Raw genomic sequence first — 26,069 nt, 5'->3', positions numbered from 1 at the left:
CAACTCCTTCATTGGTTTTCTTCCAAGTTGCTTTGAAAAATTACAAAGGGCCATAGTGTTTTTTGCAAACTGGAACTTCCTGATGTTGACAGCCTGTCTCCAAGAGCCCCCCTGATCAAATAGAATGGACAGGTATGAAAAGGTTTTTGTGAAGCCGATCTTGACATAATCAATCATCATATTCCGGCACTTTTCATGCCTGTTCCCACACTTCATGACAACGGTTTTTATTTTATTGACAGAGAGGCCCAGACTTTATACATATTTCACAAAGCCTGTCAGCAGGCATTGCAGTCCTACAGGAGAACAGGCCATAAACACTGCATTGTCAGAATAGAGGAGGGCTAGAATTGGGCGATGCCCAACTTGGGGACAATCTCTACAGTGGTCTCTCAGAATACTCCCCAGTCTGTTAATATACAATGTGAATAAAGAGGGCACTAACACGCAGCCCTCCGGACTCCTATCTCTATGCATTCTCCCTTAACCCCATATAACACCCTTGTCTTGCATCTAGTGTACAATTGCCTGAAAAATTCAACTGTTAGTGGGTCTACTCCAGTATCATTCCTAAATGCCTACAATTTATCTTGTCTGTGGTGTTTATTTACCCATAGTAGATATCCCCACTTCCTCCCAATGTTCTTTGTCCTCCATGGACAAACTACTCCTGTGTCTAGGAAAATGGTGTAACGGTATCACTGTGGTTTAAGGGATAACCTTTTCTGTTTGCCTCTGAATGGTTGAGAGCTCCCACTTGATTATGCCTCCTCCTATTTTGATTCTCTGTACTGTTGCAGAAGAATCAACAGGAAACAAACAGAATGTAGTCTAATTAATCATCAGCGTCTATACCTCCCCAATTTCCTACAGCATTCACGCTATCTGTGTTGTGGAAACTGGAACATCCTTCACATAAAGCAGCATATCTTTTGCATTTAGCGATATTGCTTGGACCCCATCATCCAGTGGGATACCCCAATCAGGTGATTGCTTTCGGCTCCATCGCCAGGGTGTGAACAATAGAGAGAACAGAACTTGAAGCTGCACTGTTATTAGTTTCCCTTTCAACTCTGGCAGTCAGGCTGGTATAAAGCAGTTGGATCCAGTGAACTGCTTTTGGGCCCAGGCCAAATTTTTCTAAAACATATAATACCAACGTAGGGAGTTGCATGCCTTCTCTTGATCTAATGCAAGCCTTGCTGAGATGGGGAAGCTGGAGGAGGTAGCTTCTAAAATCCCATATAACCGTCTGATATTCAAGGAAGGGCTTCTGCCTGGGGTGAAGCCATTCTGATCTGTATGATTCAGACCTGGTATCTCTAGTAGGAGTTGGTTGGTCAGGATCTTGCTTAGAATTCTGTTTTTAGGTTGTCAAGTGGTCTATAAATTAGACCTTTAAGGGCCCCCCTTCGTGGTTTGGGCAGCAATACTATAAGAGGCTGCCTCTTTGAAGCAGGAAGCTCTTCAGCCTATAAAGCTGCTGCGTACAGAAGAGTTACTCTGTGCACCAAGAGATCAATTTAAGCATTATAAATGTCTGTGGGAAGCCCATTTGAGGCCAGAATGTTATTCTCCCTCAATGTCCAATCACTTTTTGTTCTGTAATGAGATAGCTCCTTGTATTCTAGGGTAACCCAAGGTAGCCTCACATTTTTGAGTAGTTATGGGGCTGGGGAAGCTTTGTTGGGTGTAAGGTCCCCTGAGCTCGAATCAGGGGCTATCTCCCCCTAACTCCCATCCCTAGTATGCTTCCCAGAGCAGCAGAAATCCAGCTGTTCGGTAGAGGTTTGATAGGGCACACCTTGTGTCAGGATATGTAGGTCCTCACTATGTTTTTACTTTGTTGAATAACAGAAAATAATCCCTAGTGGCTATGTGTCATTACACGTTCCTTAGCTCGAGCTGCTCCCCCAGGGAAACTGAAATGCAGATGGGCGGTAGAGCCTGTAAAAAGGCTTTCATTGTGCTAGGATGCTCAACAGAAGTCCTGCGTCTGTCATAGTAGGCCAGGGTAGCAAATTACCTAGGAACAATACTCAAAGAAGGGCCACCTAATACTAAGATGACTAATGGGGTCGGACATGCGTCTACCACTTGGTAGCCAACAGATGTCCAAAAACAGACAGAAGGGCAGACACCATTGTGTGCAGATACATATATACTCACTCCTCTGTCTTTCTAGCCCCCCTTAATAAGTAATTCTGACTCAAGAAGGAACTCATCAGCCCAGTGATACTGACTAAGCTGATAACTGTCCCATTCTTGTCCTTTGCTGCTCCAGTATAGCAGCTCAAGCTTTGGTAGCTTCAGCACCGCAGACACAGCTGGCTCCAGCTTCTTAAATCTCCACAGCGAACCACGTTAGAGCAGAAAGGAGTTGGGCTATTGTGCAACAGCGTGACTTCCTGTGGATTCCGTATATATATATTTGTTCTGCAAATGTATTTGTGATGTTTGTGGGCCCTTCTAAACTCCCCCTTGGGTGGAATGGGGGAAGAATTAAGGGTAAATCTGGCATTTCAAAAGGGGCTGGAACTGCAGGCCAGTAGCGACACTGATGCAGCCTTGTGACATGAGGGGCCAGCCTCACTCAATATGTTTTTTAATTTAGTGATAAAAGTATTCCTTGGTGTCTTGCCAACCTTTATAGTCTAAATCAGGGTAGATTAAGGTTAAACATCCTAATCTACACCACCAGAAGGCAGATGCATAAGCATACTTTGGACATCTTGCATGTCAGAGCTGAACAACAGTGTTCCAGAGTGGGGTTGGTTCCCCTCCCAACGGCCACTCTCAGGTGAGGTGGCATATGATGGAGAGAAGCATCTCAACTCTCAACCCTTTCTTCATTTCAAGACTTTTTCCGAGTTCCATCTGAATGAGTAAATTGGTCTCCTGACTTGCTTCACATGTCCCAGTGCCTTCTTGGCTAAGGAAATCCTGTGCAGTTTTGGTGAGAAACGCTCTTTGTGCTGATAGTTAGATTAATCCAGGGATTGTCATTGAACAGAGCAAATATTTAGGACTTCGCTGGGGTAGTGATGCAGTCCATGAGCCCAGAAAGGCCACCATTGCTAGGTTGCTCATACCATACATTTCTACACTTGCATGGAGTCCAGCCTTTAATACTGTTAAGGATGCATCAGTGGTATTTCCAGGCATTTCTCTTTGGACAAGACAATAGACTGAGGCAGATGGAATACCTTGTCACAAATGTGACAGATACCCTGTCTGCCGTATTACGATCTCCATAGGATATAATGGGATCGTAATATGGTGGACAGGATATCCGTCTTGTTTGTGACGGTGTATTCCACTCCGACAAGATCTAAATCTGGCCCTGAGTCTGCCTCTTTGAGATTCACACCTGTGATCTGTAGATCTCACGCCAATCTGAGCAGCAATTGCTTCTTCATAGAGTACTTGTTTAAATACAATTTTCTATTTGTTTATTTCCTTTCTTAATGATATATCATTTTAAATGACTTTACATCTAGATTCTGTTCTGTTGTACTTTTTTTCTTGGTCTTTTTATGTATATCCACAAGCAACTTAGCAATAGACAGTGCCATGTAATTCTATCCAAACCTTATTGTACACATGCAGAATGAATCAACAAACACTACACCCAGCTGAAGTGAGTTAACTTTTGATTTTTCTGAAAATGATTAATTGATATGCCCTCTTTCTTCCACATGCTAGTACGCCTGGATAAAGTCACTAAATCTCTTGAAGGTAGGAATGATACACTTGCAGGTATGAATTTATTTCTGTACATAAATGTTCTTATCCTTGTCCTACTGAAGGCGCTCTAACAGTCCTAACTAAAGCTGTCTTTGAGTCGTAGCCTGTAGTGCTATGAGGAGACACGGCATTAGATTGGCAAGTAAAGCTCTTTATTGATAAGGGACCATTTATACAGACCTGATCAGCATTATTGTGTGCTCTTCACATCTCTTGTTATTGAGAAACCTGTGCACAAATAAGTTATGCTGAAGTATGTTGACACATTTTAAGACAAATGTTTGTGAATAGTGAAGCAGCTTACCAGTAAATGTATAGTTGTTGCATCAAATTGGCTCATCTGGCCTGACCATGAACAGGGACACACAGTGAGTACTTTGCTTTGCTGGCTGGAAAGATTATTTGAAAACATGTTTTCATTGCCCAGTTGAGGAATGTTCCTTATTGTCTGATGTATCCCAATGAAGGATAAAGGTAAAAGGCTGACAGCCATGCTCCGGAACAACCACTCGTCTTCAGAAAAACAGTAGCATACAGACTTATCAGCAAAGCTAACATTAGGGTTTGCTTAGGCACCATAGGTTTTGATTGATCAAATAGGATAGCTAGGTCATGATTTTTTCAGTTCTACACAAGTGACCGATAATCACCACTGCAACACAATAAAAAAACTCCAGGTGAAAATGTAAATATTTCATGTCACCAGTTATCACCACTAGGTTCATTCTCTGTTGCAGGAAATGATGGAGTGGAGGTGTGAGAGAAGGGGAACTACAAAGAAAGACAGAGTTCTGAAAATCATATAGCTCTTAATTCTCAAGCTAAATAGTCAAGAGCACCTTTAACGGATACATTTTCAAACTTTTTTACTGGTTTTGTAGTGGGGAACAAAGATCTGACCAGCCAAATAGTACTTCTCAATGTGCTCTCCAAGTGTATCACACCATACCTGAGACCTCTTGTTGGAATACAGCATGTCCCTTGCTACCTCCAGCTATATAAATTGTGGAGTCTTGCCTCCCTTTCTTATCATCAGTCTTTTGGTGAACACAAGAGACACAGCCATCCCCAGAACGATCAGCTCTGTTTTAATAACCAAAAGGTCTTTCCTCCACATGGGAATCCCATGACTTAGATCAGGGTGAATGTGAGCCCTCGTGCCACCCACTGATACGTCTTTTTACCTAGCAGGCACTTGCAGCTCCCATTCCATTGCCAAGTCATCATTTACTTCACAGACCCTCTTTCTTACAATGTGAACCTTTGTCTGGTGGGTGCCCATCCCTAGTGACAATCACACAGCTTCCCCTCAGTCACCCGTCACAGCTGTGTGTGTAAATTATGAATCAACCCCTTCACATCCCCCACTGCTGGAGTGTAATGCAAATCTTCACAATTCCTCACCAACTTCACTTTGTACTCCATTTAGTTTACTTATGGTGGAAGTGTGCTTGTTTGTGAGAGAGCACAATCCATGAACCTGTTGCTGGCTCCTATGTACTTTCTCCTTGTGGGCTTCGGCAACCTTCTCAACTGCAGATATGTGGTGTTGAAGGGCTGCCACTCTACGCTTCATGTCAGAAACTCTGATAATTGTCTTGTCATATGCATATTCCATGGTAGATGTTTTGACCGCAGTGTGGCTTAGGGTCCCTGCATCTCTTTGATTGTAGCCATTATGAGCACCTCACCTTGGTTAAGGGGGGCAATCGACTTAGTAGCCAGTTCATCATTGCCGTCTGTTGCATTTTTTGAGGTTGTACCCTTATGGAATAGTGTCTTCTTTCTCCCTTGCATAACATTCCCATTAGGGAGACGTGGTGCACCCAGTGTCATGTAGCCCATTTGCTCCTGTATGGTAACTCAGACCCCCTCTTTGTTATTCCCTCTTGCCATAGCCTTCTTGACGAGTGACAGCCCCTGTGGTGTACGGCCAGTAGGTCCTCTGTTTCATCTCTAGATCTGTCTGTGCCATAGTGCACTGCACTGTTGTTCAGCAATCAGGTCCTCAAGTGCTGCCATTTTGTTGACCCAAGGGCATGCAACACTGCATAGATGCTGACAAACCGCACTACATTGCCCATGATTGCTAAGAGACAGAGCCACCCCTCACTGTTGCCCAAGTGCTGCTAGCCCCTATCCCACCACTAGCTGAACACATCTGGATACATTTAGAAGCGGAGCTCTGAGGAACAAGCATAGATTGCAGCCATCTAGAAGCTCTATAAGCTCTGCCCCACAACAAATTTATTTAGACCTAATCAGCAGCCATTTGAAACTGCACAATGCCAAGATAAACTTTTAAATACTTGTACCATGATTATTCTTTGGTGTTGCTTTGACCCTCCAGGGTTTTCTGTATTTCATTTAAGGATCCCACCACCAAGCACTCTAAAAAAAAAAAAATATATATTTGCGATGAAATATGACATAGAGTCTTGCATGATAACACTTGATCTACTGCAAGTTTCCTGTGAAAGTGCAGCTGCCTTAGTTCCACTAAGATGTTGAGTTTTGGCTTCAATTTGTACTCCAGGGAGAGGTGGTTTTTCAGGTGAAATTGACTTGTACTATAGCTTGACTCATTTTCTTGAAAATATTATTCAATGAGAATATGAACATTTGTTTTTCCTGAGTACATTGGATCTACACACATTCCTACAGTACAAATCCCAAAGCCCTCTCCTTTCAAAGAAAGATGTCAGGTTATTGTGAGTGTATTATGACATGTCCTAGCAGCATGATAGAAACTGACAGGTATTCTATACAAACAGGTTATCACTTCTGTATTTCTTCTTACTATCGCTCACTATTTCTAACCCTTCGGCTTGTCTCTAGTTATAAGAGAACTGGTTTATGCTGCACTGGTATAGGTATAAAGGTATAAATAGATGAATATAAAAAGTAGTTTTGCCATGATTGGTAGCCTCTGTTTTCAAGCTTCCCAATATAAAGTCAGTATTGGACACTCATGGATGAATATGAAGAAATGTTTCCATCTTCCCTTATGCTGTGGTGTGTTGTAGTTTGGCTGTAATTATTTGTGTTATACTAGTTTATTTGATCCATATTCTCAGCTGCCTGTTAGAGTTAGCCTTGGCTCTCTTAATTTGTTTCTCTTGGAAAATCATGTCTGCAAAGGGAGTAACTTATGGCAAGATACACTGAAGTATTTTGTGGTTACAAACCCTGTGATTTATAAAATCATCTGATTTGCAAGCTGCATAACATTTTATCATTTATTAAAAACCTTTTGCTATCCGATAATGGTTTTGCAAATCACAATCACATTTAGGAAGGAGCGAGAAAGGCACTTCCCATCCTAATGGGGGCATCGCAGTGAGATGCATCAACGGTTTGCAACCTCAGTTGCGGTTAAAATCCATTGAAATATGACCCACTTTTCAAAGGTGGTGGCAAAGGGGAAGCTGTTCTGTTGGACACCTTCCACTTGGGAATCACCATGTTTCATGGGACTACTGCCTCCTCCATCATTTGGGAGGGCACCCCCTCGGTGCCTTCCCAAATGGTAGTTTACCTTGAAGCATCACTGGTTTCTTTAAGTAGTATGAAAAACTTTATGGATCAGATCTGTTTATTGTTTAAGGCAAATGCAAATCAGTTAAGATGCACAGCTCTCCGCCTACAACCGTGGGGCCAGCAGTTTCATCAGTGTAAGTACCAAGTTATAACTCTGACAAAACCCCCAACATAACTTCCACCCTTCCTCCTTCTCATATTGCAGATGTGGTGACCCACACCTGCTGCATAGTGGTTTGAGTTGTGAGCCTGTGGAAACATGAGCGAAGATTTGGCTTTCAAGTCGTGATTGTTCCAGTAGGAGTCTGCGTCGAGGCGAGCATGTGTAGTAATTTAATTCATTTCAGGCAGGTTAGTTTGTTGAATTCTGGAGACAAGATAGTAATAAACAGGGCCCACAGCTCAGAGTAACATTTGTGTCTCGGGTCCATAGCTGGGGATAACTTTTCCATCCCTATAACAAACCCTAATTTATATAGTCTCGCTATATAATCGTGGATTCTGTTAGTACTCCAGGTGGAGATCATGCCCTGAGGGGCGGCCCCTAGGGCCAAGGACCATTTGCTTTCCTTTCAGTGAGCGCAGTGGATAGGTGTGAGAAAGTAACTCCGGAGACCTCCTACTTAGTGGGAGACAATTCCCAAATACACACAGACAACATCCGTAGGTCCTGGGACACCTCTGGAAAAGGAAAGGAATGGGTTAAGCGGAGTAAAACACAGCCACAGACAACACTAACGAGAGACCATTGTGTTTTGGGACAGGGAGGCGGGACTCTGTTGGACAAGGACCGATCCAGTAGGCGAGGAGGCGGATAAAAGGATGCTGTAGGATACCAAACAGAGGGAGCGGAAGGTAGGAACAGGAAGGAATCCACAGTCTACCCGCGAGTGAGCCACCAAGCATAGTGCAATCTGCAGAAGATGCTACTGGCCTAGACGGGACTCAAGAGACCTGGAGTGAGGAGTATTGGACACCGCCGGATGATGCTGATAGGCCACCATAAATCAGGAGAGTTGTGGTGCAGTGAGTGAGATACAAGGGGAAGGGTGTGGGAATTTGCTTAGAAAGAGATAAGGGACAAGGGAGAGAAATCAAGGTGAATGGTTGGTTCACTTATGCTGCACCCTTGGGGTTTGTTTATCATTTACACGCTCCTATGGCTTTAAATGCAGGAGCCTGTCAGCCATCTGTTTGTTTTCACTATATGCACTATTTGAACCAGCACTAATCAGAAGGGTCTGGTTCAGAATGAGCCACTTAGGTGATCCAAGTGACGTTAACTGGGGTGTTAGGCGGCGGGGAATTCAGCCACAGTGGTGCAAAACAGGGCTTTGAAATACCAGAGAGGATTACGTGTCTCCTTTGAGGGGTCACTCAATCAGGTGTGGTGAAGCTATCAGACAGACTAACCCCAACATGCCACACTTATACTTACTGCAGTTTTCTTTTTCAAGACTCCGGGTGGCGCCATCCTAAAGGAGGACTCCTAAGGAAAGAAGTATCCCTAGAACACCAGTATACACTATCAATATTGCTTATTGTCTATAACTCTTATCAACATTGATTGTGGTGGTGTGTCCCAAATAAACATCAGTATTCAAAACCTAGCCCTGCGTCCCTATATCTGCCCATCGTTCCTACAATATGTCAAAGGGTTATGGAGTCCCAGGATACTGTAAGCAGGGAATCTCAGGATAGTGGTGTTTGAAGGCCCTATCTATATAATCTAGGATGTGCCTGTACTGCCGCAAACTCTCCAGCGTTCCTCATGTCTTGGGGACTAAGCGTGAAGACTTGTGGGTGTATGGTATATGTAAGAAACTATTTTTTATGTCATCTCTGTACTTCTCATTGTATGTGTGGTGTGGCGGGCCCAGTAGTAAATGGGGAGGAAAAATAAGTCAATTCAGCCTGCAGCGCCCAAGTATTCCAAACCCTGAAGGTGGCCCTGGTTATCGGGGGCGAATAGGGATTCTGTTGCAGCCTGAGCCATAAAGCACCAGTGTTTCTGGGAGGCAGGGCGACTCCACTCCACCAAGAAGAGGAGTTGCAAGACTTGGAAATATCTAGATATCAAGGGGACAGCCAATCCCCCCTGCCCATGGTTGTGCAGTAAAGTTGGTGCCTGTGGAGCCGGGGCTTCTTCCTGTCCCAAATGAACCTTGAACACAGAGACTTCCCCAAATGAGGAAAGTTCCTTCACCAGGGTGGGGAGGGACGACATTGGGTCAGTGAGAGCAATATTAACATCACCAGCATATCGGCTGATGACGTGCCGGTCACCTCCTAAAGGGATCCCCATGATGGTTGGGTCTGCTGTCACCTGTTGGGCTAGGGGCTCCATCTATAGAGCAAAAAGCAAAGGGGGGCAAAGGGGAGACTGGACACCTATGCCGAGTTCTCCTGTGGATTGGGAATGGTTGAGATGAAACGCCATTGACTCTCACCGAGGCCCATGGTGAGCTGTGAACGCTCTGGAACCATCTTAAGAATCTCCTCCAAAACCAAATTGCTTCAAAGTTGCAAAACGTTAGGGACAATGCACCCTGTTTCACACCTTTGCTGCGTCAATTGAGAGGAGGAGAGCCTTTCTCTGGGACCAGTGGATATGGTCCATAAGGTGAATGACACACTTCATGTTGTCCCCTCACAGGCAGTTAGGGATGAAACCGGACAGGTCAAGGTGGACCAGGCCTGGCATGACAGGGTTTAGGCGCTGGGCCAGAATGTTGGTAAGCAGCTTAGTATCAATGTTAAGAAGGGAGATCAATCTTTCCCAGTTTCAGGGATGACTGAGATGGATGCCTCAAGCACAGTGGTGATGATGGTCCTTGTGTCGGCAAAGAAATTAAAAAGCCAGCTAAGCAGGAGGGCCAGGGCTTACCAAAACGGTTTATAGAACTGAGGAGGATAGCCATTAGGTCCAGGGGCTTTCAGTGGTTGCAAGTGGGCAATAGCCAAAATCACTTCTTCAATCCAGATGGGTTTCTAAGCGTCATTAGGTGTAAGGAGAGTAACCGATGCCGCCTCTAGGTAGAAATAATTTATCTACATGGCAGTCAGTGGCTGTCTACAATGTTATATAGAAGTCTTGGAAGACATCTGCAATTTGTGTGTCTGCGTGATCCTCAGCTCCCTGAGCATTACATATCACTTTAACAGTATCCCTGTGTGTTTTAGCCCGTAGTTGGGTAGGGGGGGAGCATTTATCCACATTTGTTTTCCGGAGATAAAATTACGGAGATAAAATGTATGATTTAGGTGGGCCAGATCATATTCTGCCCTGTCGAGGTCCAATCGCTTAACTTGTATGCGCACCTTTTTCATCTCCCACAGTACCCTCGGGCCTCGATGCATTTGCGGATAGTTTCCAGCTCGAGAACCTTTTGCTCCAGGCCTTGCTGCTTTTACTTCTTGTGGCATTTTTCCCCGTATTATTGTTCTATAGAAAGTCAGCAATTACTTCTCGGAGCATGGCAACCGTGGACTCGGACTGCATAAGGCTATCCTGAAGTCTCCAATTAGAGGGCTGACTGGAGCATCTATCCACTTCAATAACCATAGAGAGTGTGACATGATCGGATAAGGACATGGGAGTAATTGATACTTCCCGTACAAGCACTTGTATACTGGGAGGCGAGCTAGTAGTCCACACAGGCATGTGTTTTATGGGTTTCAAAGCAATTTGTGCAATCTCGAATGGTGGGGTGGGGTGGGAGTGTCACCGCAGGTCCCCTAATCCACAGTCGCTCAACCATCGAAAACCTTGAGTCAAGAAGGCACCGGATTGGCCGAATTGTTGGCCAGAATGGTCCAAGTCCGAATCCCTAATTTAAGTTCAAGTCCCCCCTTACCGGGACAACAGCGTTGGGTGATTGTAGCACTGTGGTAAGGCCTCCCTCAATGAATGGGTCCTGATCATCATTGGGTGCCTACAGGGAAGCAAGCATGATGTGGAGGTGATCCACTTGTAGTCGGTAGGCAAGCAGGCGCTGTTGGATCTTCTCTACTGTAGTCAGGACCTCTCCCTTGAAAGCCCTAGAAAGAAGGATTGCCACCCCACCCTTTTTTGCAGGCCCAGAGAACCAGTACTGGTGCGGGAAACAGCAGGATTTCATCCTCTGCTCATCCTTGGGGAGAAGGTCTCCTGAAGGAGGCAGATGTCACTGCCACACCTTTCTGGGAGAGACCGAGCAGCGGCTCGCTTACTTGGGTTCTTAAGGCCTCAGACATTGAAACTGGTAAAATTCATCTCCAGGGAGCTGGGATAGGATACACTCCAATTAATCGCCCCCTAGAGAAGCTTCCACTAAGCTGGGTTCGGGGGGGGGGTGAGAGGGCAGCTGGGCTCTGGAATAGGTATGAAGATTTGGTCATGCAGTAAGGTGTGAAGGATTAAGGAATATCAACCCCCTAACAACATTTACAACAAAACTATAAGATTAACACGTCCATCACAAATGGAAAACTGGTACTAGGAATGGTCTATGAGAGGAAGAAGGGCACTATTCTGCTTAGTTTCAACCTAAAGAATGCAAAGAATGCAGCACTCTTAGTCTGAGTAATGAATTTATTAAGGCACTTACCAGGTCTCAAACGAGGTTATACAAAAATATTAATTGTGAGATTATTTGACACAGAAGCCTCTGGAGTAATGTAAGATATAAGAGATGCTTGTACGTTTAGTCCATGTAAGTAATGTTTCCCCAGATCTCTGCTTGAATCTGTCTATGTTATCATTGACTTCCTGTTGTGTATAATCTTCTAGGGAGTGCATCTCAACCCCACCCCCATGGGTTTTGTGAGGTGTCCTGTATTTTCCATCTAAAAATAGGCTGTGCATGAACCACTTTCTGTGTGTCTGGCTCAAGCTGGCCCCCAACTTTTTTAACTAACTCATCACTGAAACCTGAAAAATCTGTTGAATCCCAGATATTAGCGTACCAGATTTCTGGATCCCAATTTAACCATAGCTAAATGAACTTTCTTTTGATTGACTCTACCCCTGGGTTTCTGATATCTGTATTGGGCAACGCAAACAGCTGCCTTTTCCATGACAGATTGATAAGTATCTGCTTTATCTTGCAATAACTTACTCTGACAAGACAGCATGGTTACGTTATTTTTAGCTTTAACTAGCTGCCTCTCTAATTGCTGGTTTTCTTGTTCTAACTGTACATATCTTTCATGCATTTTTCTATAAGCAGGTAACAGGATCCAGCCCCGTCTACCTAAAATAGATAAATCACATCTCTGTTCTACAAGCACCTTCTGTAAACAGAGTAAAACTGTTTTTGGCTCAGCATCCGTCTCAGTTTTTACATAATCCTGCTCCACACGACCATTCATTCGCAAGAACATCTCAGGGTGCTTTTTCCCACCCTGGAATGTCATTTGGCAACCGGGAAACCACCTTTAACCTTTTGCCAGACTTTTTCACTTTTAAATCTTTCACTTCGGACCCTGCAAACGACTACACAAAATTGTTCTGCTTGGCTTCAAACTAAAAGGGAAAGAGACTGAAGAATGCAAAGAATACAGCACTCGTAGTCTGACTAATGAATTTATTAAGGCACTTCCCAGGTCTCAAAAGAGGGTATACAAAAAATATTAAAGTGAGCATTTAACTTGAATGCAGGCTGGGCCTGGATCTCGTCTTGTTGTTCATGTAGGCGGATGACCTCTTGTTGCAGCATCTTGACCTCCTTGTCTCTTTCCATTTCATTGTCCTTTAGAGAAGAAACCAACTCGCCCACAGAGGTCAGTCTTATTTCACGCTTTGCAGTTCTTGAGAGAGGTCCCGCTTGAGGTTGTGAATATCCGTCTTAAGGGAGTCAAACAAAGATGCTAGAAAAGCCCGGGTCACTGGTGCTGGATCCTGATGGGGATCTCCCTCGGATTCCCCGTGATGATGTGGCTGTGGGCCTGTTACTGGATCCTTTAAGGCAGCTGAGGACGGAGCAAATGAGCATGTCTTGCACTGAGTGTCCTCCCTCGCCTTATGATACTGCCTTGTGTGAGGTGTGTGCAAGCCATGGGTCTCTGGATTCACCTCAAAAGAGCAGTGCTAAGATCACCCCCTTACAGGCCTCACACAGCATCTTGGGCTCCACCCAACAGAAAATCAAGAGGGGAGAGGCACCGTGATTTGTCCCCTCCGTCGATAGGTCGACCAGCATGAGAGTGCTCAACTGGTCGGCACTGCGGGGGGGAGGAACAGGAGAGTCATGAAGCACTTCTCACTGGATCAGCTTCAAATGAATGTTCACTGCACCCTTGGCATCAAGTCAGTGTCTGTCACAGAAGAATGGGGTAGGGTAGGGTCCTTGATCTGCTTCAGTGGTTGCTAGTGTTACTCTTCCATCAGGAGAGGGATGTCTCACCTCGCGGGCAGAGCAGTAGGCTGGCCAGCAGAGCCGTGGTTCTGTGGCGCAAAGACCTCCCCAAGTGCCAGGCCCTGCTTGAGATCTCCTCTTCAGGACTAAGGGCTTGTACTATTGTACTACCAGGGGGCACGCCAGAGGCCTGCCAGATCCAAAGTATAGTCAACAGGCCTTCTCCGAGATCAGATTAAGCTGTGGGCATTAGGGCCATTGCATGCTTAACTGAACTACTTGGGGCCTCCAAGCTCTGTTGCTTCGCTCCTCCGAGATAATATGGACCTCTCTTGAGGTAGCTGGTCTCTGCCACCCCAAGGAGGTGTCTTGAGGTCCGCTGGCCTAGCTGCTGGTGTCCGGCGTGTTGCTCCCTCCCGGGGCCATGCCAGACAGATCAGCACTCATTGGCGGGAGACCTCTCATGGTGATGTGGATCCCCAGCAATATCCAGGGGACTCTTTTTTGCCCTTGTGCCATCAGGCATTCATCGCTGCTGGAGGAGGCGACAAGGAGTGCACGGCAGTCCTCAGGCTCTGGCGAATGCCATCTTGTCTGGCCAGTGCCTGCTGAACGGACCACTGCTCCGCAGTTGGGATGCCTCCGTGAATGGGCAAGCTCCTTGCTGAAATCTTGGTCATCACAGCACCATCAGCAGTAGGTAGAAGGGCTATTGTGGTCCCTGTGTCTCCGCAGTTAGCAGCAAAGGGTGGGCCACGCGGTGGAGGAGCGATCGGCACGTCTCACTCTTCCATCATCTTAGCCACTCCCCCATAGGCAACTTTAAAAAGAAAAAAAAAAAGGTTCCCATTTCGAAGTGCAGGTTCAGGGATGGCCATCTATTGTTTCCTTATAGGTTTTCATCGCTGTGTTTGTAGCCTATCACAGGGAGTGACATATAGCTACTTGCCTAAGAAATATTCATTAGGCAAGGCATTCTGCAAACACCTATGACTAGATTTTGCCATATGACCTTTTTAGTACTAAGGTGACATGGCAAAATTAGCAAAAGAGCGAAAATAGTTGGTGCCTTATTTGCAACCACTATCCTGTGTGGGAAGTGTTTCCATGTTGTGCGTAGTGACCACTAAGGTATGGTTATTGTTTTATGGGATGCAGCACTTCACATTGTGGTGGATGAATAGGAGCAAGAGCTAAACCCACAGTTTGATTTGCAGTTAGCTGTCAGCTTTAAACAACTCTTTGGATCACTTTTATATTTTGTATGATCATAATTTACTTTAGATGGCCAACCTGATATTTTGTTTGAAGTTTATGGTTTTGAGCAGGGGAGAGAGAAGTGGTGGAGAGATCAGCTGGATTGGACTTCTGTTGCTATGGTCCCATTTCTGAACATCATTGGGAGATGTAAACAAGAGGTCTTGGTCTGTAGCTAGTTTGAGACCTACAGTGGTAGACTAGATTATTTAAATTGGTCAGAAGTATGTGACAGTTCTCTTCAGTTATTCCATGCCTGTCCAGCTGGTGATGTCTGGATTATGGGTGGGTAGAGTACTGGGTGATGGGCAAGACCCCTAGCAGATATGTATGACGTGTGTGTAAAACGATTAAGCTGTGTAAGAGTTAATGTGCATCCTCAATGAACTTATTTTGACTGTTGATTTCTGAGTGTAGGCTGTTAAGATTAGTAGGGGACATAAAGTTTATATATCAATTGACATTACTATATAATCCCCAGGCTAGCCATAAGTCAGCTCTTATGTGCATATAGAAAGTAGTGCACTGATTGGGCTTTTCCTTATCTGTGGGCTGGAAACTACCTATTACTTGGAGGTGTGTTTATCTTTGTGGGTTCTATCCCAAGGTTGTGGGATGATGTAGCTAATTTGGAAAAAGCTATGTTTACACCTGTTTTCTGAAGTGTATATGTTCCTGAATAGCTCTTGACTGATAGTGAGTTCCAGAGCATGGCGGCTTGTATTGAGAAAGTAGTTCCTTCTGTGGATATCTTATAGCAAAGGTGGTATGTTGATGTGTGGTGCATGCCTGGAGCACAGTGTTCTGTTTTGTTTGTATTCCTTGAATTTAGCTTGTAGGTATAAAGATAATTTTGCTTGGGAGGCTGTATGGACAAAGCAGAGTGACTTGAACATTGCTCATCAAGCTGTAGGAAACCAGTGGAGTGACTGCAGGACTGGAAATAGATTCTCTTGAGTGAATGCAGAGAAGGAATCCTGTGGCAGCATTTTGGGTTAGAAGTATTTTGCGTGTGATAAAACTGGATGTGCCAAGGTATAGGCTTATGGCATAGTCAAGCTTGACAATTACAAAAGAGGATAATTTGCAGCTTTAGTTGGTATTCAAGTTATGGGAAAATGCACTGCAGTGTTTTCATTGTGTAGAGTGCGCATAATCCAATATTGGCATAGAGTTGAAAATATTTTATATTTGAGGATATTAAAAAAACCATGAAGGAGATTTAAGGTGAAATGCACTTTTCCTTTAGTTGTCCATAAATCTGTTATCCCGGCATTAGTGCCTTCAAATAATGGCAGTGATATTATTTTAATTGCCCTACCAAACTCCTCAGTCACATAATTTAAAAGCTATATTTTACGCAGCAACCTATCTTGTTGAAAGATGAACAAATCAGATTGGTTTACTGCTGCAGCACTGGTTCACACTTAAAGCTATAGTTAGTTTCAAAACTGTTCCCTATCCCTTTCAGGGCTGTCTTGTTCTACCCTGCTCCACATTTTGCTTCCTTTGCACATCACTTGCTACTCAAGTACCCAAGGCTAAAGAAAATGGAAAACAGAATCAAGCATTCCTTTGCCAAGCATTAAAAACCTATAGTCTGAGACCTGAAGTAATAAGACCATTTTGTTTTGGAATTTGCATCACCTCTCTTGCTTTCATTCTATTACCTGTGAAGTGTTCTGTTGCCCAAATGCATAGCTCTGCACGACCTAAATATTGCCAACATATATATAAAGCAATAAAAAAGTGTGGCAGTACTTAAGTAGTAAATTCTTCAAGGCCATGGAATGAATGTTCTTGAGGAAAAATAATAAACCTTTCCTTGAGAAATTCTAGTGTGAAATAGACAGATGAAATATATTGAACCTGGACATTTGGTAAGATGTACTTATAAAGATGAGTCTTTTACTTAGGATAATGTAGGTGCTTTATGTTTGTAAATGCAGTCAATTATGCATGAGAGCTTTGTTCTTTCCATATATTCACAATATTTATATAGCAGAGAGCTAGCTATTTGGCTAGTGTATCTCTTCACATAATAATCCCAACAGTAGAGAACATACACTATTATATGTATGATGTATTCCTTAGGGCTGGTCAGCTGTGACACCACACAAGATCATTAAGTCCCATTTTTTTCATGATAGGATGCAGAGAATCTATTTACACTTTATCCATCAAGAAGACCGTTCTGGACTATGGTAGAACACTGTTAATGTTTTGTTTGATGCAAGGAATGTCAGTCTATTTAAGTCTGTTTTAAAATCAGAGACAAATATGAACACTTTTTCATTGATGACATTTCCAAGTTTGCTTTTGCCAAGATCTTTCATACAGAATGAGTGATGATTTGGATCAGTCAGCCAGTTTGTAAGATGGAGCCACAAAATTGACCAGATAGGATTCAAAAGGTTATTCAGATTTTTAAACTGAAAATTAGTAAACAGCTGCCTTATTTCTGTTCTAGTTTTTTTATACCAGATGGTCTAAGTATTCTGGAAGCTTTCCACAAGGATTACAGATCAATTAAGGATGCATTGTCCCCTTTCCCGTAATTCATTGTCAGCAAATCCAAATTTACAGGTATCTCAGATAAATGTGGACATGTCAGAAAGAGGTGGGTAAAAGAACATTTTCCATGCAGATTAACTGAAAACCATTTAGGCTACTTTGTATTTGTACATGTTAGGCTCAAACAATTGATGGGGGTGTGGAATTAAAGGTAGCACCTTTGTCCATGTGATTGCTCACTGAAGAAGGCAACTTATAAAAGCTTGACCATTAAGAGATGAACTTCAGTGCGAACCACTGTTTGAATTTATATTGGACAGTGATTTATAATGTACAGTACATTGTACAGAGGGATTTAAATTCCTAACATTTGGGTGAAAAACGTGTAATTTCTTTTTAATGTTATTTAATTTGTATTTGTATAGCCTGGCAGCATCACAATAGCTCACTTAGCCATTCAGTGTTAGTGACATACTCTACCACTATCATTTGCATTAACGTTCAGAAATTTCATTCAGCTGTCTCACTGCTCTCCGAGTCCTTTCAAAGGAGTTCATACATTTGATGTGCGTCCATTAGTCTTCTTTTTTCCCTATTTTTTGTACCTTCCCAAAACCCTGCATTATTCTGCTACTTTACTTCAGCTTTATGTAGAACTATTCCTTGCTATGGGCACCAGACTTTCCCAGATTCTTCAGTCACACTATATTTCTGTTTGGTGAAAAATAATTGTTGAAATTTGGTAAAGCAAGATAGCTTAGTACTGAAGATGAATTTCCACAGCTACTACCTCTGAATGTCTGCTCTTGAAATTCAGTGGTAAAAACATTGAACAATTTTGGATAAATATATATATTATTTTTTTTAATATATTTTTATTTTGCATAACACAGCAAACGAACATAGAAAAGATATACAGGTGGGCGTAGTACCATGCATTTGTAGACTTATTCTTCACTTCCCCTGACGGTCAAGTCGAGTGTGACCGAGCAATAGTGCTCACGGGTGGCCCTAAGCGTCCGATCAGACATGGGCATACACACGATCGGTGGGGCAAAGCCAGGGGAGAGCGTAAGTCCAGAGAGCTTTAAAAGATTAAGCGTCTACTGATAGGGGGAAATGTAGGAGGGCATTGATCGGGGGGGGGTCATGAGGAGTCCAGCGAGCACGAGCCTTGGGCGGGGAGGGAAGACACACTCAGAAAAGTACAAAGATAGTAGATTGTAGAACCCGGATCTACGCCCCCTCCCCAACTGGCGATCCCAGAGGGGGTGTACTGCGATGCGTGGTGCGCCAGCGAAGTGTAATCAGAGATGCCTACGTGGGAACGAGCCCCCGGATGTCAGGGAGGCGGGGGGGGACACTCGGCGATGCATGTGTAGTTGCGGGGTTAGGCCTCATTGGGAGGTAGTCAAGCCCGGTTATTACCCCACCAGTTCTCTCTCATCCCGTCCCCCAGCGTAACTTTTTTTTTTTTTCCTTTAGTGATGCTGTGCTAGGCTTTGCCGGGGTTGCGCCTGAGCCATCCTTCGTGATTATGTGGTCTGCTGTGTGTTGAAATGTGTCATTGTCAAGTGTAAGTAGGTATTTGCTGATATTAATGGGTATATCTTTTCTTGATCTTGGGCGTTGTCTTTTAGCGAGGTATTCATGGTGGGCGTTCGTCGTCTTTGTTTTCTATTTTTGTAACAAAGGAATTCCATATGTTTAAGCCCCTAATCGGGATCCTCTTGGCCAACAGGAGCTGCAACGTCCGTGCCTCGGCTTTGGCCCAGCGCAACAGTTCTGCACGCCACATATCAATCCCAGGGGCGGCCGGTGCTTTCCAATGCATGGCTATAAGGCGCCTGTACATCACCAGCGCCAAGGCTATGCATCTTAATGAGTGTTTCCGGTTTTTAGGGTGGGGGCTTATGCCCAGTAGGCACAGTTCGGGTGTAGGAGGGAGCATGATGGCCGTCCATTCTGTCAACTGAGTAATGATATCATTCCATGTTGTACGGACCGGGAGGCAGTCCCAGGTCATGCGAAAAAAGTTGGCATCGGGAGTAGCACATCTGTGGCAAGCCTGGGGCGTTTGGGGGAACATGCGTGTAATGCGGTGGGGTGAGAGGTATGTTTGGTATATCTAAAACGTGGGTTGCGTGATACTTCTTTTACCATATTCATGGCCTGGGTCCAGGCACGCTGTGATAGGGGTTCAGATAGTACGCTGTCCCATCTGTTCTTTGCTTGTTCTTGACTGTGTTCTAGGTGGGAGGCGAGGATCGTGTAAGTTCTAGATACATTGAGTGGGGCGGTTATGCAGCTAAGTATGTCGTGGAGTGTAGGAGAGATGTTGGGTTCTGAGTTGCCGGGATTCCAGCAGGAGCGTATCACTTGTCGCACTGCTCCGAATGTTATGAAGCCACCTTGCCCCAGGTTATATTTGACAGAGAGAGCATTGAATGTTAGGGGGAGGCCATCACTATATAGATCCCCGATTGTGGTTATGCCTTTGTCGACCCATCCACCCAGACCCACCTTGGGAGCTATAATAGCGAGTTTGGAGTTTGCTAGTAGTGGGATCTTGAGGGAGTACGGCGGTGTTTGGTCATCCGTCAGAACGTAGCGGCCCCATATCCAGTGCGCGGTTTTCAGTAGTATGTTGCGTGGGTGTTTGGGATGCTCGCGATTCATAAGGTAATGTAGTACACCCGTGTTACCCAGAGTGGAGAGGATCAATTGTGATTCCGCATTGTCGGGGCATCCGAGCCAGGTAGTTGTCCATTGTATTTTGGCGGCTGAATAGTACAGTTCGAATCTGGGAGCTCCCAATCCACCCAAGGTTAGTGGCTGATGTATTTTAGTTAATGCTACTCATCGCCTACCATTGCCCCAGATTAAGGCTGTTAAAAGGCTGTTCAGAGGTTTAAAGAAGGAGGCTGGCAGTATCTACAGGAGAGCCATAAAAAAAATAAAGGAGTAGGGGTAGGATTATCATTTTTGCAATGGCCACTCTGCCCATAGGTGAGAGCGGGAGTGAGCACCAGAAGGGCAAGGAGCCTCTAATGGATCTGATCGCCTGCCCAAGGTTACCGTCCCTAAGATCATGTGTATCGTGATATATGTTTAAACCCCAATATTTGAAGGTGGTGTAACACCACTTCAGATCTCCCGGGTTAGAGAGTGCCCTGTGTGCCTCAGGGACCGGGCGCATGGGAAATATACACGATTTTGTCCAGTTCACCTCTAACCCGGCGAGTGAGCTGAATTCGCGCAATAGTACCAATAAGTCAGGCAGAGAGTCATTGTAATTGCGGAGAAAGATTAGGGCGTCGTCTGCGTATAAAGATACAAGGCGATGTGTATACTTGTCGCGGATGCCCCATAAAGGGGCGACCAATCGAAGGCGGGCTGCTAGGGGTTCGATGGCGAGAGCAAACAGAAGAGGGGACAGTGGGCGACCTTGTCTGGTGCCCCTTTCTATATTGAATGATTGGGAAATCGTGTCGCCAGTCTTGACCCGCGCGGTTGGGTTAGTGTAAAGCACCTTCACCCATGCGATGTATGCCCCTCCAAAGCCCATGCGATGGAGTGTTTCCATCAGAAAGGGCCATCCCAGTGTGTTGAATGCTTTTTCTATATCTAAAAACACCACCACTCGATGATAGTCGCCCTCTGGGGAGTTCGCCATTAAGCGCAGTAAATTCCGAATATTGCCAAAGGTGCTGCGACCCGGAATGAAGCCGGACTGGTCTTGGTGGACTAAGTGAGTCATGTATGGGAGCAGTCGGTTGGCCAAGAGTTTACCGAGTAATTTACAGTCTGTGTTCAGTAGCGAAAGTGGTCTGTATGAGCGTACGTCTAGTGGGTCGCGACCCGGTTTAGGGAGTACCGCTATTAGTGCTTCTCAACAAGTATCGGGCAGTTGACCCCGTTTCTTGGCATCGGATAACATCGCAAGGTACGGGGTTAGGATTTGCGACGAGAACGTGGTGTAATACTCCGGGGGTAGGCCGTCACTACCGGGTGCCTTGCCTTACGATAATTGTTGCAGAGTCCGTGGTATTTCGTTTATGTCTATTGGCCTGTCCAGGTCTGCTGTTTGTGCGATAGTCAGGCAGTTTATGGTGATATCATTGAAAAACTCGCTCATTGATGTTGTGGAGGGTGGTGGGTGAGCTTTGTAGAGTGTACTATAATAATCTCTAAAGGCACTGTTGATGTCTGCTTGGGTGTTCACTATTAGTCCTGTGTTAAGTCGGATGGCACCTATAGGAGAGTTCCGTGGCTCAGAATTTGTGAGCCATGATAGAAGTTTACCTGATCTATCCCCCTCTGAGTGCGTACGGGCCATATGGTGTCGATAGTCAAATAGACTTAGTCGTTTGTCTGTTTCGTACCACTGTGCACGCGTTTCAGTGAGCTCAGTCTGGGTGATTGTGCCGCAAGCTGATTTATTTTCGGAGGAATGGACTTTGTCTTATAGGTCGCAGAGCTCGCGTGCTAGTGTTTGTCGTACTCCTACTGTCTTTGATATGCAAGCTCCTCTTATGACTGCCTTGTGAGCATCCCATTCGTTAGCTTTAGAATTCGATGTTCCATCATTTTGAATAAAGTAGGAGGAGAGGTGTGTGGCTAGATCAGTTCTAAATGGTGGGTCCTGTAGTAACTGGGTTTGCAGACGCCAAGTTGGGATACAGGCACGTAGCCTACCCCATCTAATATTGGCAATGAGTGGGGAGTGATCTGAGATTACCCTAGCAGTATATTCGGCACTCGTGATTTTATGTATCAGATCCAGAGTAGTGAGAATAAGGTCTATGCGAGTGTGGAGAAGATGCACCGGGGAGTAATAGGAGTATTCCCGTTCTTGTGGGTGTAAGTGCCGCCAGGTGTCTATCAGGCGGCGATCCGACATCCACTTTCGTAGCAATTGCGAGTTTTTGGTGGCTGGGATAGCGGCTATGGGTGGGGGTGATCTATCCATGTCTACTTGCGGTACGCAATTCATGTCTCCCCCCCCCCCCCCCCAGATGCATGCTGAAAGTGAGTCATTTGAGACGTGGGAAATCGTTTTTTGTAGGAAGTCGCCTTGTCCGACATTCGGGGTGTATAGTCCATTAATCAACAACTTCTCTCCGTCCAAATGGCCCATTAGATGTATGTACCTACCATCCCTGTCAGTAACGCTGCGTTGTACTATGTAGGGAACCCCAGGAGCTATCCACACCAGGACTCTGGCAAAGGATGAATTACCCGAGCCGTATGCCTGTCCCGCCCAGCACTGTACTAGTCGTGGGAGCTCTTTTGAGGGGATGTGTGTTTCTTGGAGAATGGCTATGTGGATACGATGTATTTTTAGGTGTGCATGTATTCTATTGCGCTTTTTCGTTCCCGCCATGCCCTTTACGTTCCATGTCATTATGTTGTATGTCGGGGCCTTATTCATTGTGTTGGGGTGAGGTTTAGCGCGCTGGTGTTATGGTCCCGGGATCCCATCCTCAATGTCAAGCATAAGTCGCCATCCGCCCAGCACGTGTGTAACTTGCATATGCCCATCGACCGCCCCACCCCTGCCCGCCGGCCCCCCCGGACCCGAAGAATGGGAGGTATTGTTGGGTTAGGATAGGAAAAGGAAAAAGAAAGAGGAACAACAATATACCACAAAAAAGGATATTTCGGGAGTGACACGATTTGAAACAATTTGGCACAACCGGTGCCTAAACAGCAGTCCAAAAGGTTAAATTCCATACGGGTGTTTTTTGGTTGGTGGGGAGCGTGGGTTGGTTAAGGCGGGACACCTCGTGGTCCTCCTCCAGGATAGTTCTTTGCCTTTGTGCTTAAAGTTGTGTTCGCGTCATCCGGCCCCGGTCTGATGAAAAGTCGGCACGACCACGGACACATCGTGGAGCGCTCGCGTGCCTCTGTCCGGATCTACCCGGGACGTGGGGGGCTACACCCCCCAGGCCCGGCGCCCGGAGAGGGCGCGGCAGCAGTGTGTCCAGCAACACTAAAGTTCATCCGCAGTGCGCGGAGTGAGGTCGGGGCCGGCCAGGAAAGGGGAGAGGGACGAGCCGGTTTCCCCCCCAGGAGAACTGCTGTCGGCGACGCACGCCTCGCTTCTGGTGTCGGATTGGGATCCAGTAAATGTGCTGGTTTCCCTTAAGCTTTGCACCTGATCGGCCTCCATTTGCGACCTTGTTGGGCGAGATATTGGTTTAGTTTTCTTTTTCCTATTGTGGTTGGGTGTGATCCATTCTTCAGCTACTTCTTTTCCTTTGGGGGAGCCGGCCAGTCCCTTTGCGTGAATCCATGTCCAACCATCTTCCGGGGTGGAGAACATGAGTATTTTATCGTCGATGGCTACACGGAGGCAGGCAGGGAACACAAGAGAGTAAGTGATGCTGTGTTCCCGCAGAAGTTGTTTTATTTTGATATATGTTGCTCGTTTACTTTGCACTTCCATCGTGTAATCCGGATAAGCGGACACAGTGCTGTTTTCTAAGCTGATGGGATTGGATTTCCGGAAGTGCTGGAGGACTGAGTCTCTATCTCTGTAATTAAGGAACCGGGCTATCAATGGGCGTGGCGGTGCACCGGGTCGTGGGGGTCTGCCAGGGATTCTGTGAGCTCTTTCTATTATTGGAGCTTTTGTGGTGTCTTGTATGTTCATTATGTCTTTCAGCCATTTCTCTAAGAAATCTTCAGCTGTAGGTAGTTCCAAGCGCTCTGGGATGCCGATAAATCTGATGTTATTGCGCCTTGACCGCCCTTCCGCTTCCTCTGCCCTGCGTTGCAGTTGTCCAAGTTCCGTTTCCATTTGTTTGGTTTTATTTTTCATGTCTGTTACCTCTGGTTGGATCTTTTCTAGTGATAGTTCTGTGTTTTGCACTCTATCCTTTAGCTTACGGTGGTCCACGCGGAGCAGTGAGACTTCCAGTGCCGCGGCGTTGATTTTCCCTTCCAGCGATGTCTTCGTCTCCATTATCGCTTGCATGATTTTGTCGAACTGTTGGGAGTGTGTTTGTAGTGTTTCGCTCATCTGGAGCAGCGTAGCAGCTTGCGTGTCGGTGCGGCCAGTGGCGAGGGGGGGTCCCCCTCCGTGGGGGCCCCTGGTTTGGGGTATTTTGGTTTAACCATAGTGCCTTCTACGCCGTTGAGGTGGGGGAGGTAGGGTTACTTCCTTGAGGGAACCAGGGAAAGTAGGCTAGGGGACTCACCTGCGCAGGCAGATGCTGTTGTGTGAGCTTCCCGAGTTACAACGCGTGGTTTAATTTTGAAGTGAAGCCACAGGCTGTTTGAGCTGTTTTAAAAAAAAAAAATTTATGAAGGACCGGATTTAGGCCGGTATCAGTGCCGTCCTTGTTGCCTTCGCTGGCGCGGTCACTGGCCGCCGAGAGGGAGATTTTTTATCTTGCACCAATGCTGATCTGGGCTATAATCTGCTTCTTGGGGAGTAACACTGTTTTTTTTTTTTTTTTCCTTTTTCTCCCCTCGCCCCCTTTTTTTTTTCCATCCTACTTTGTTTTCCACCTTTTGCTCTTCAAGCAGTCTCTTGGCCCTTCTTTAAGTAGCTCCTTTGTGTCCCCCTTGTTCGAACCGGTGCCAGGCCTGCGATCAGGCCCGTATGTTTACCTGGTGTGGAAGGGGCGGGCAGCCACCAGCTGCGGGAAGCAATCCTTTCTCCAGGCCCCGGCGCACGCTGGTCCTCGCGCGGCGGCGGCGGCCTGGGGGCGCAGTCCAGGCCTCCACAAGCCCCACGGAGGCACAAGCAGGGATCGAGCCAATCAATGCAGCGGGGCGCCGTCCTCTGAACGGGGGCCGGTTCCGCCCGTCCCGAGCGCCCCGGTCCCCGGCCGCCCAGGCAGAACGCGACCGGGTGGAGGGCGCTCGCGGCGCGCCCGTAAGGGCAGTGTACAGTTCCTCGGGGAGTCGACGGGCGCCGGAGCCCCAACGCCATCCGACGGGGAGCTGCTGGTTACGGCCGGCTCCCTGCTCGGGGATGTCTGTCGCTCCACGGAGCCGGGGCCTCAGCCACGCCCCGCTCCAAGCTCCGTTCCCGGGCCGCAGCCGGACCGACGCGACCAGCTGCAGGGTATGTTGGGCTTCCCCTAGGTGCTAGGGGACAGACCCCTTGAATTATTGCACTATGGGGGCCAGGATGATTGTTTGTTAGGCGGACCGTGAGCGGAGCTCCTAGCTCAGGTGTCCGCTCCGGCCGGCATCTTGGCCACGCCCCCCTATTTATTTAACTTAATAGTTTGATATAGCACACCTGCACCATACTGTAGTAGTACTTTTTACAATAAACTGAAAATAACACACTAATAGAATTAAAATCAAACTATTGCATACATGATTCCTTACGAGAATACCAGAACCACACCTTCTCAAATAGTATTTTATCGGTCAGAAGACTCATGGAAGGAGCAGATCTCAGACATGCCACAGGATGCCTTCATTGTCACTTTGGTAGTAGATTAAAGGCTATGGTGTAACTGGGTCAATAAAAGGCAGTTGATTCGTTTTTGTTTTTGTCCCTCACTAATCCTCTTTCAGTTATTCTGTTGTTCTTTACTTATATTTTTTTGTGTTTCTTCAGAGTGCCTGCTCATAAAGCTTCTCTTTTTCAACATTAAAGCTTTATTTCATTTTTCTGACATACTTTTTTTTTTGTTAAATGTAAGT

The 26,069-nt window shown here is 45.8% G+C and overlaps 1 protein-coding gene across 4 annotated transcripts in view; it reads left to right on the top strand.

Annotated features, from left to right (window-relative positions):
- The window catches only part of ACBD5 (acyl-CoA binding domain containing 5), a 324,086-nt gene that overhangs the window by 100,197 nt on the left and 197,820 nt on the right, over positions 1–26,069 (top strand). For 2 of the 4 annotated variants that reach the window (XM_069211324.1, XM_069211323.1), the window contains exon 6: positions 3,706–3,738. The exons of the other annotated variants lie outside the window; for them this stretch is intronic. In XM_069211324.1, the coding sequence (XP_069067425.1) occupies positions 3,706–3,738 (33 nt within the window). The remainder of the gene's footprint in view (positions 1–3,705; positions 3,739–26,069) is intronic. 4 annotated transcript variants of the gene reach the window in all.

This window comes from Pleurodeles waltl, chromosome 10, assembly GCF_031143425.1.
Source record: "Pleurodeles waltl isolate 20211129_DDA chromosome 10, aPleWal1.hap1.20221129, whole genome shotgun sequence".
Taxonomy (NCBI): domain Eukaryota; kingdom Metazoa; phylum Chordata; class Amphibia; order Caudata; family Salamandridae; genus Pleurodeles; species Pleurodeles waltl.
Note: the sequence above shows the minus strand (reverse complement) of the source record. Positions and strands in the feature narration are given on the sequence as shown.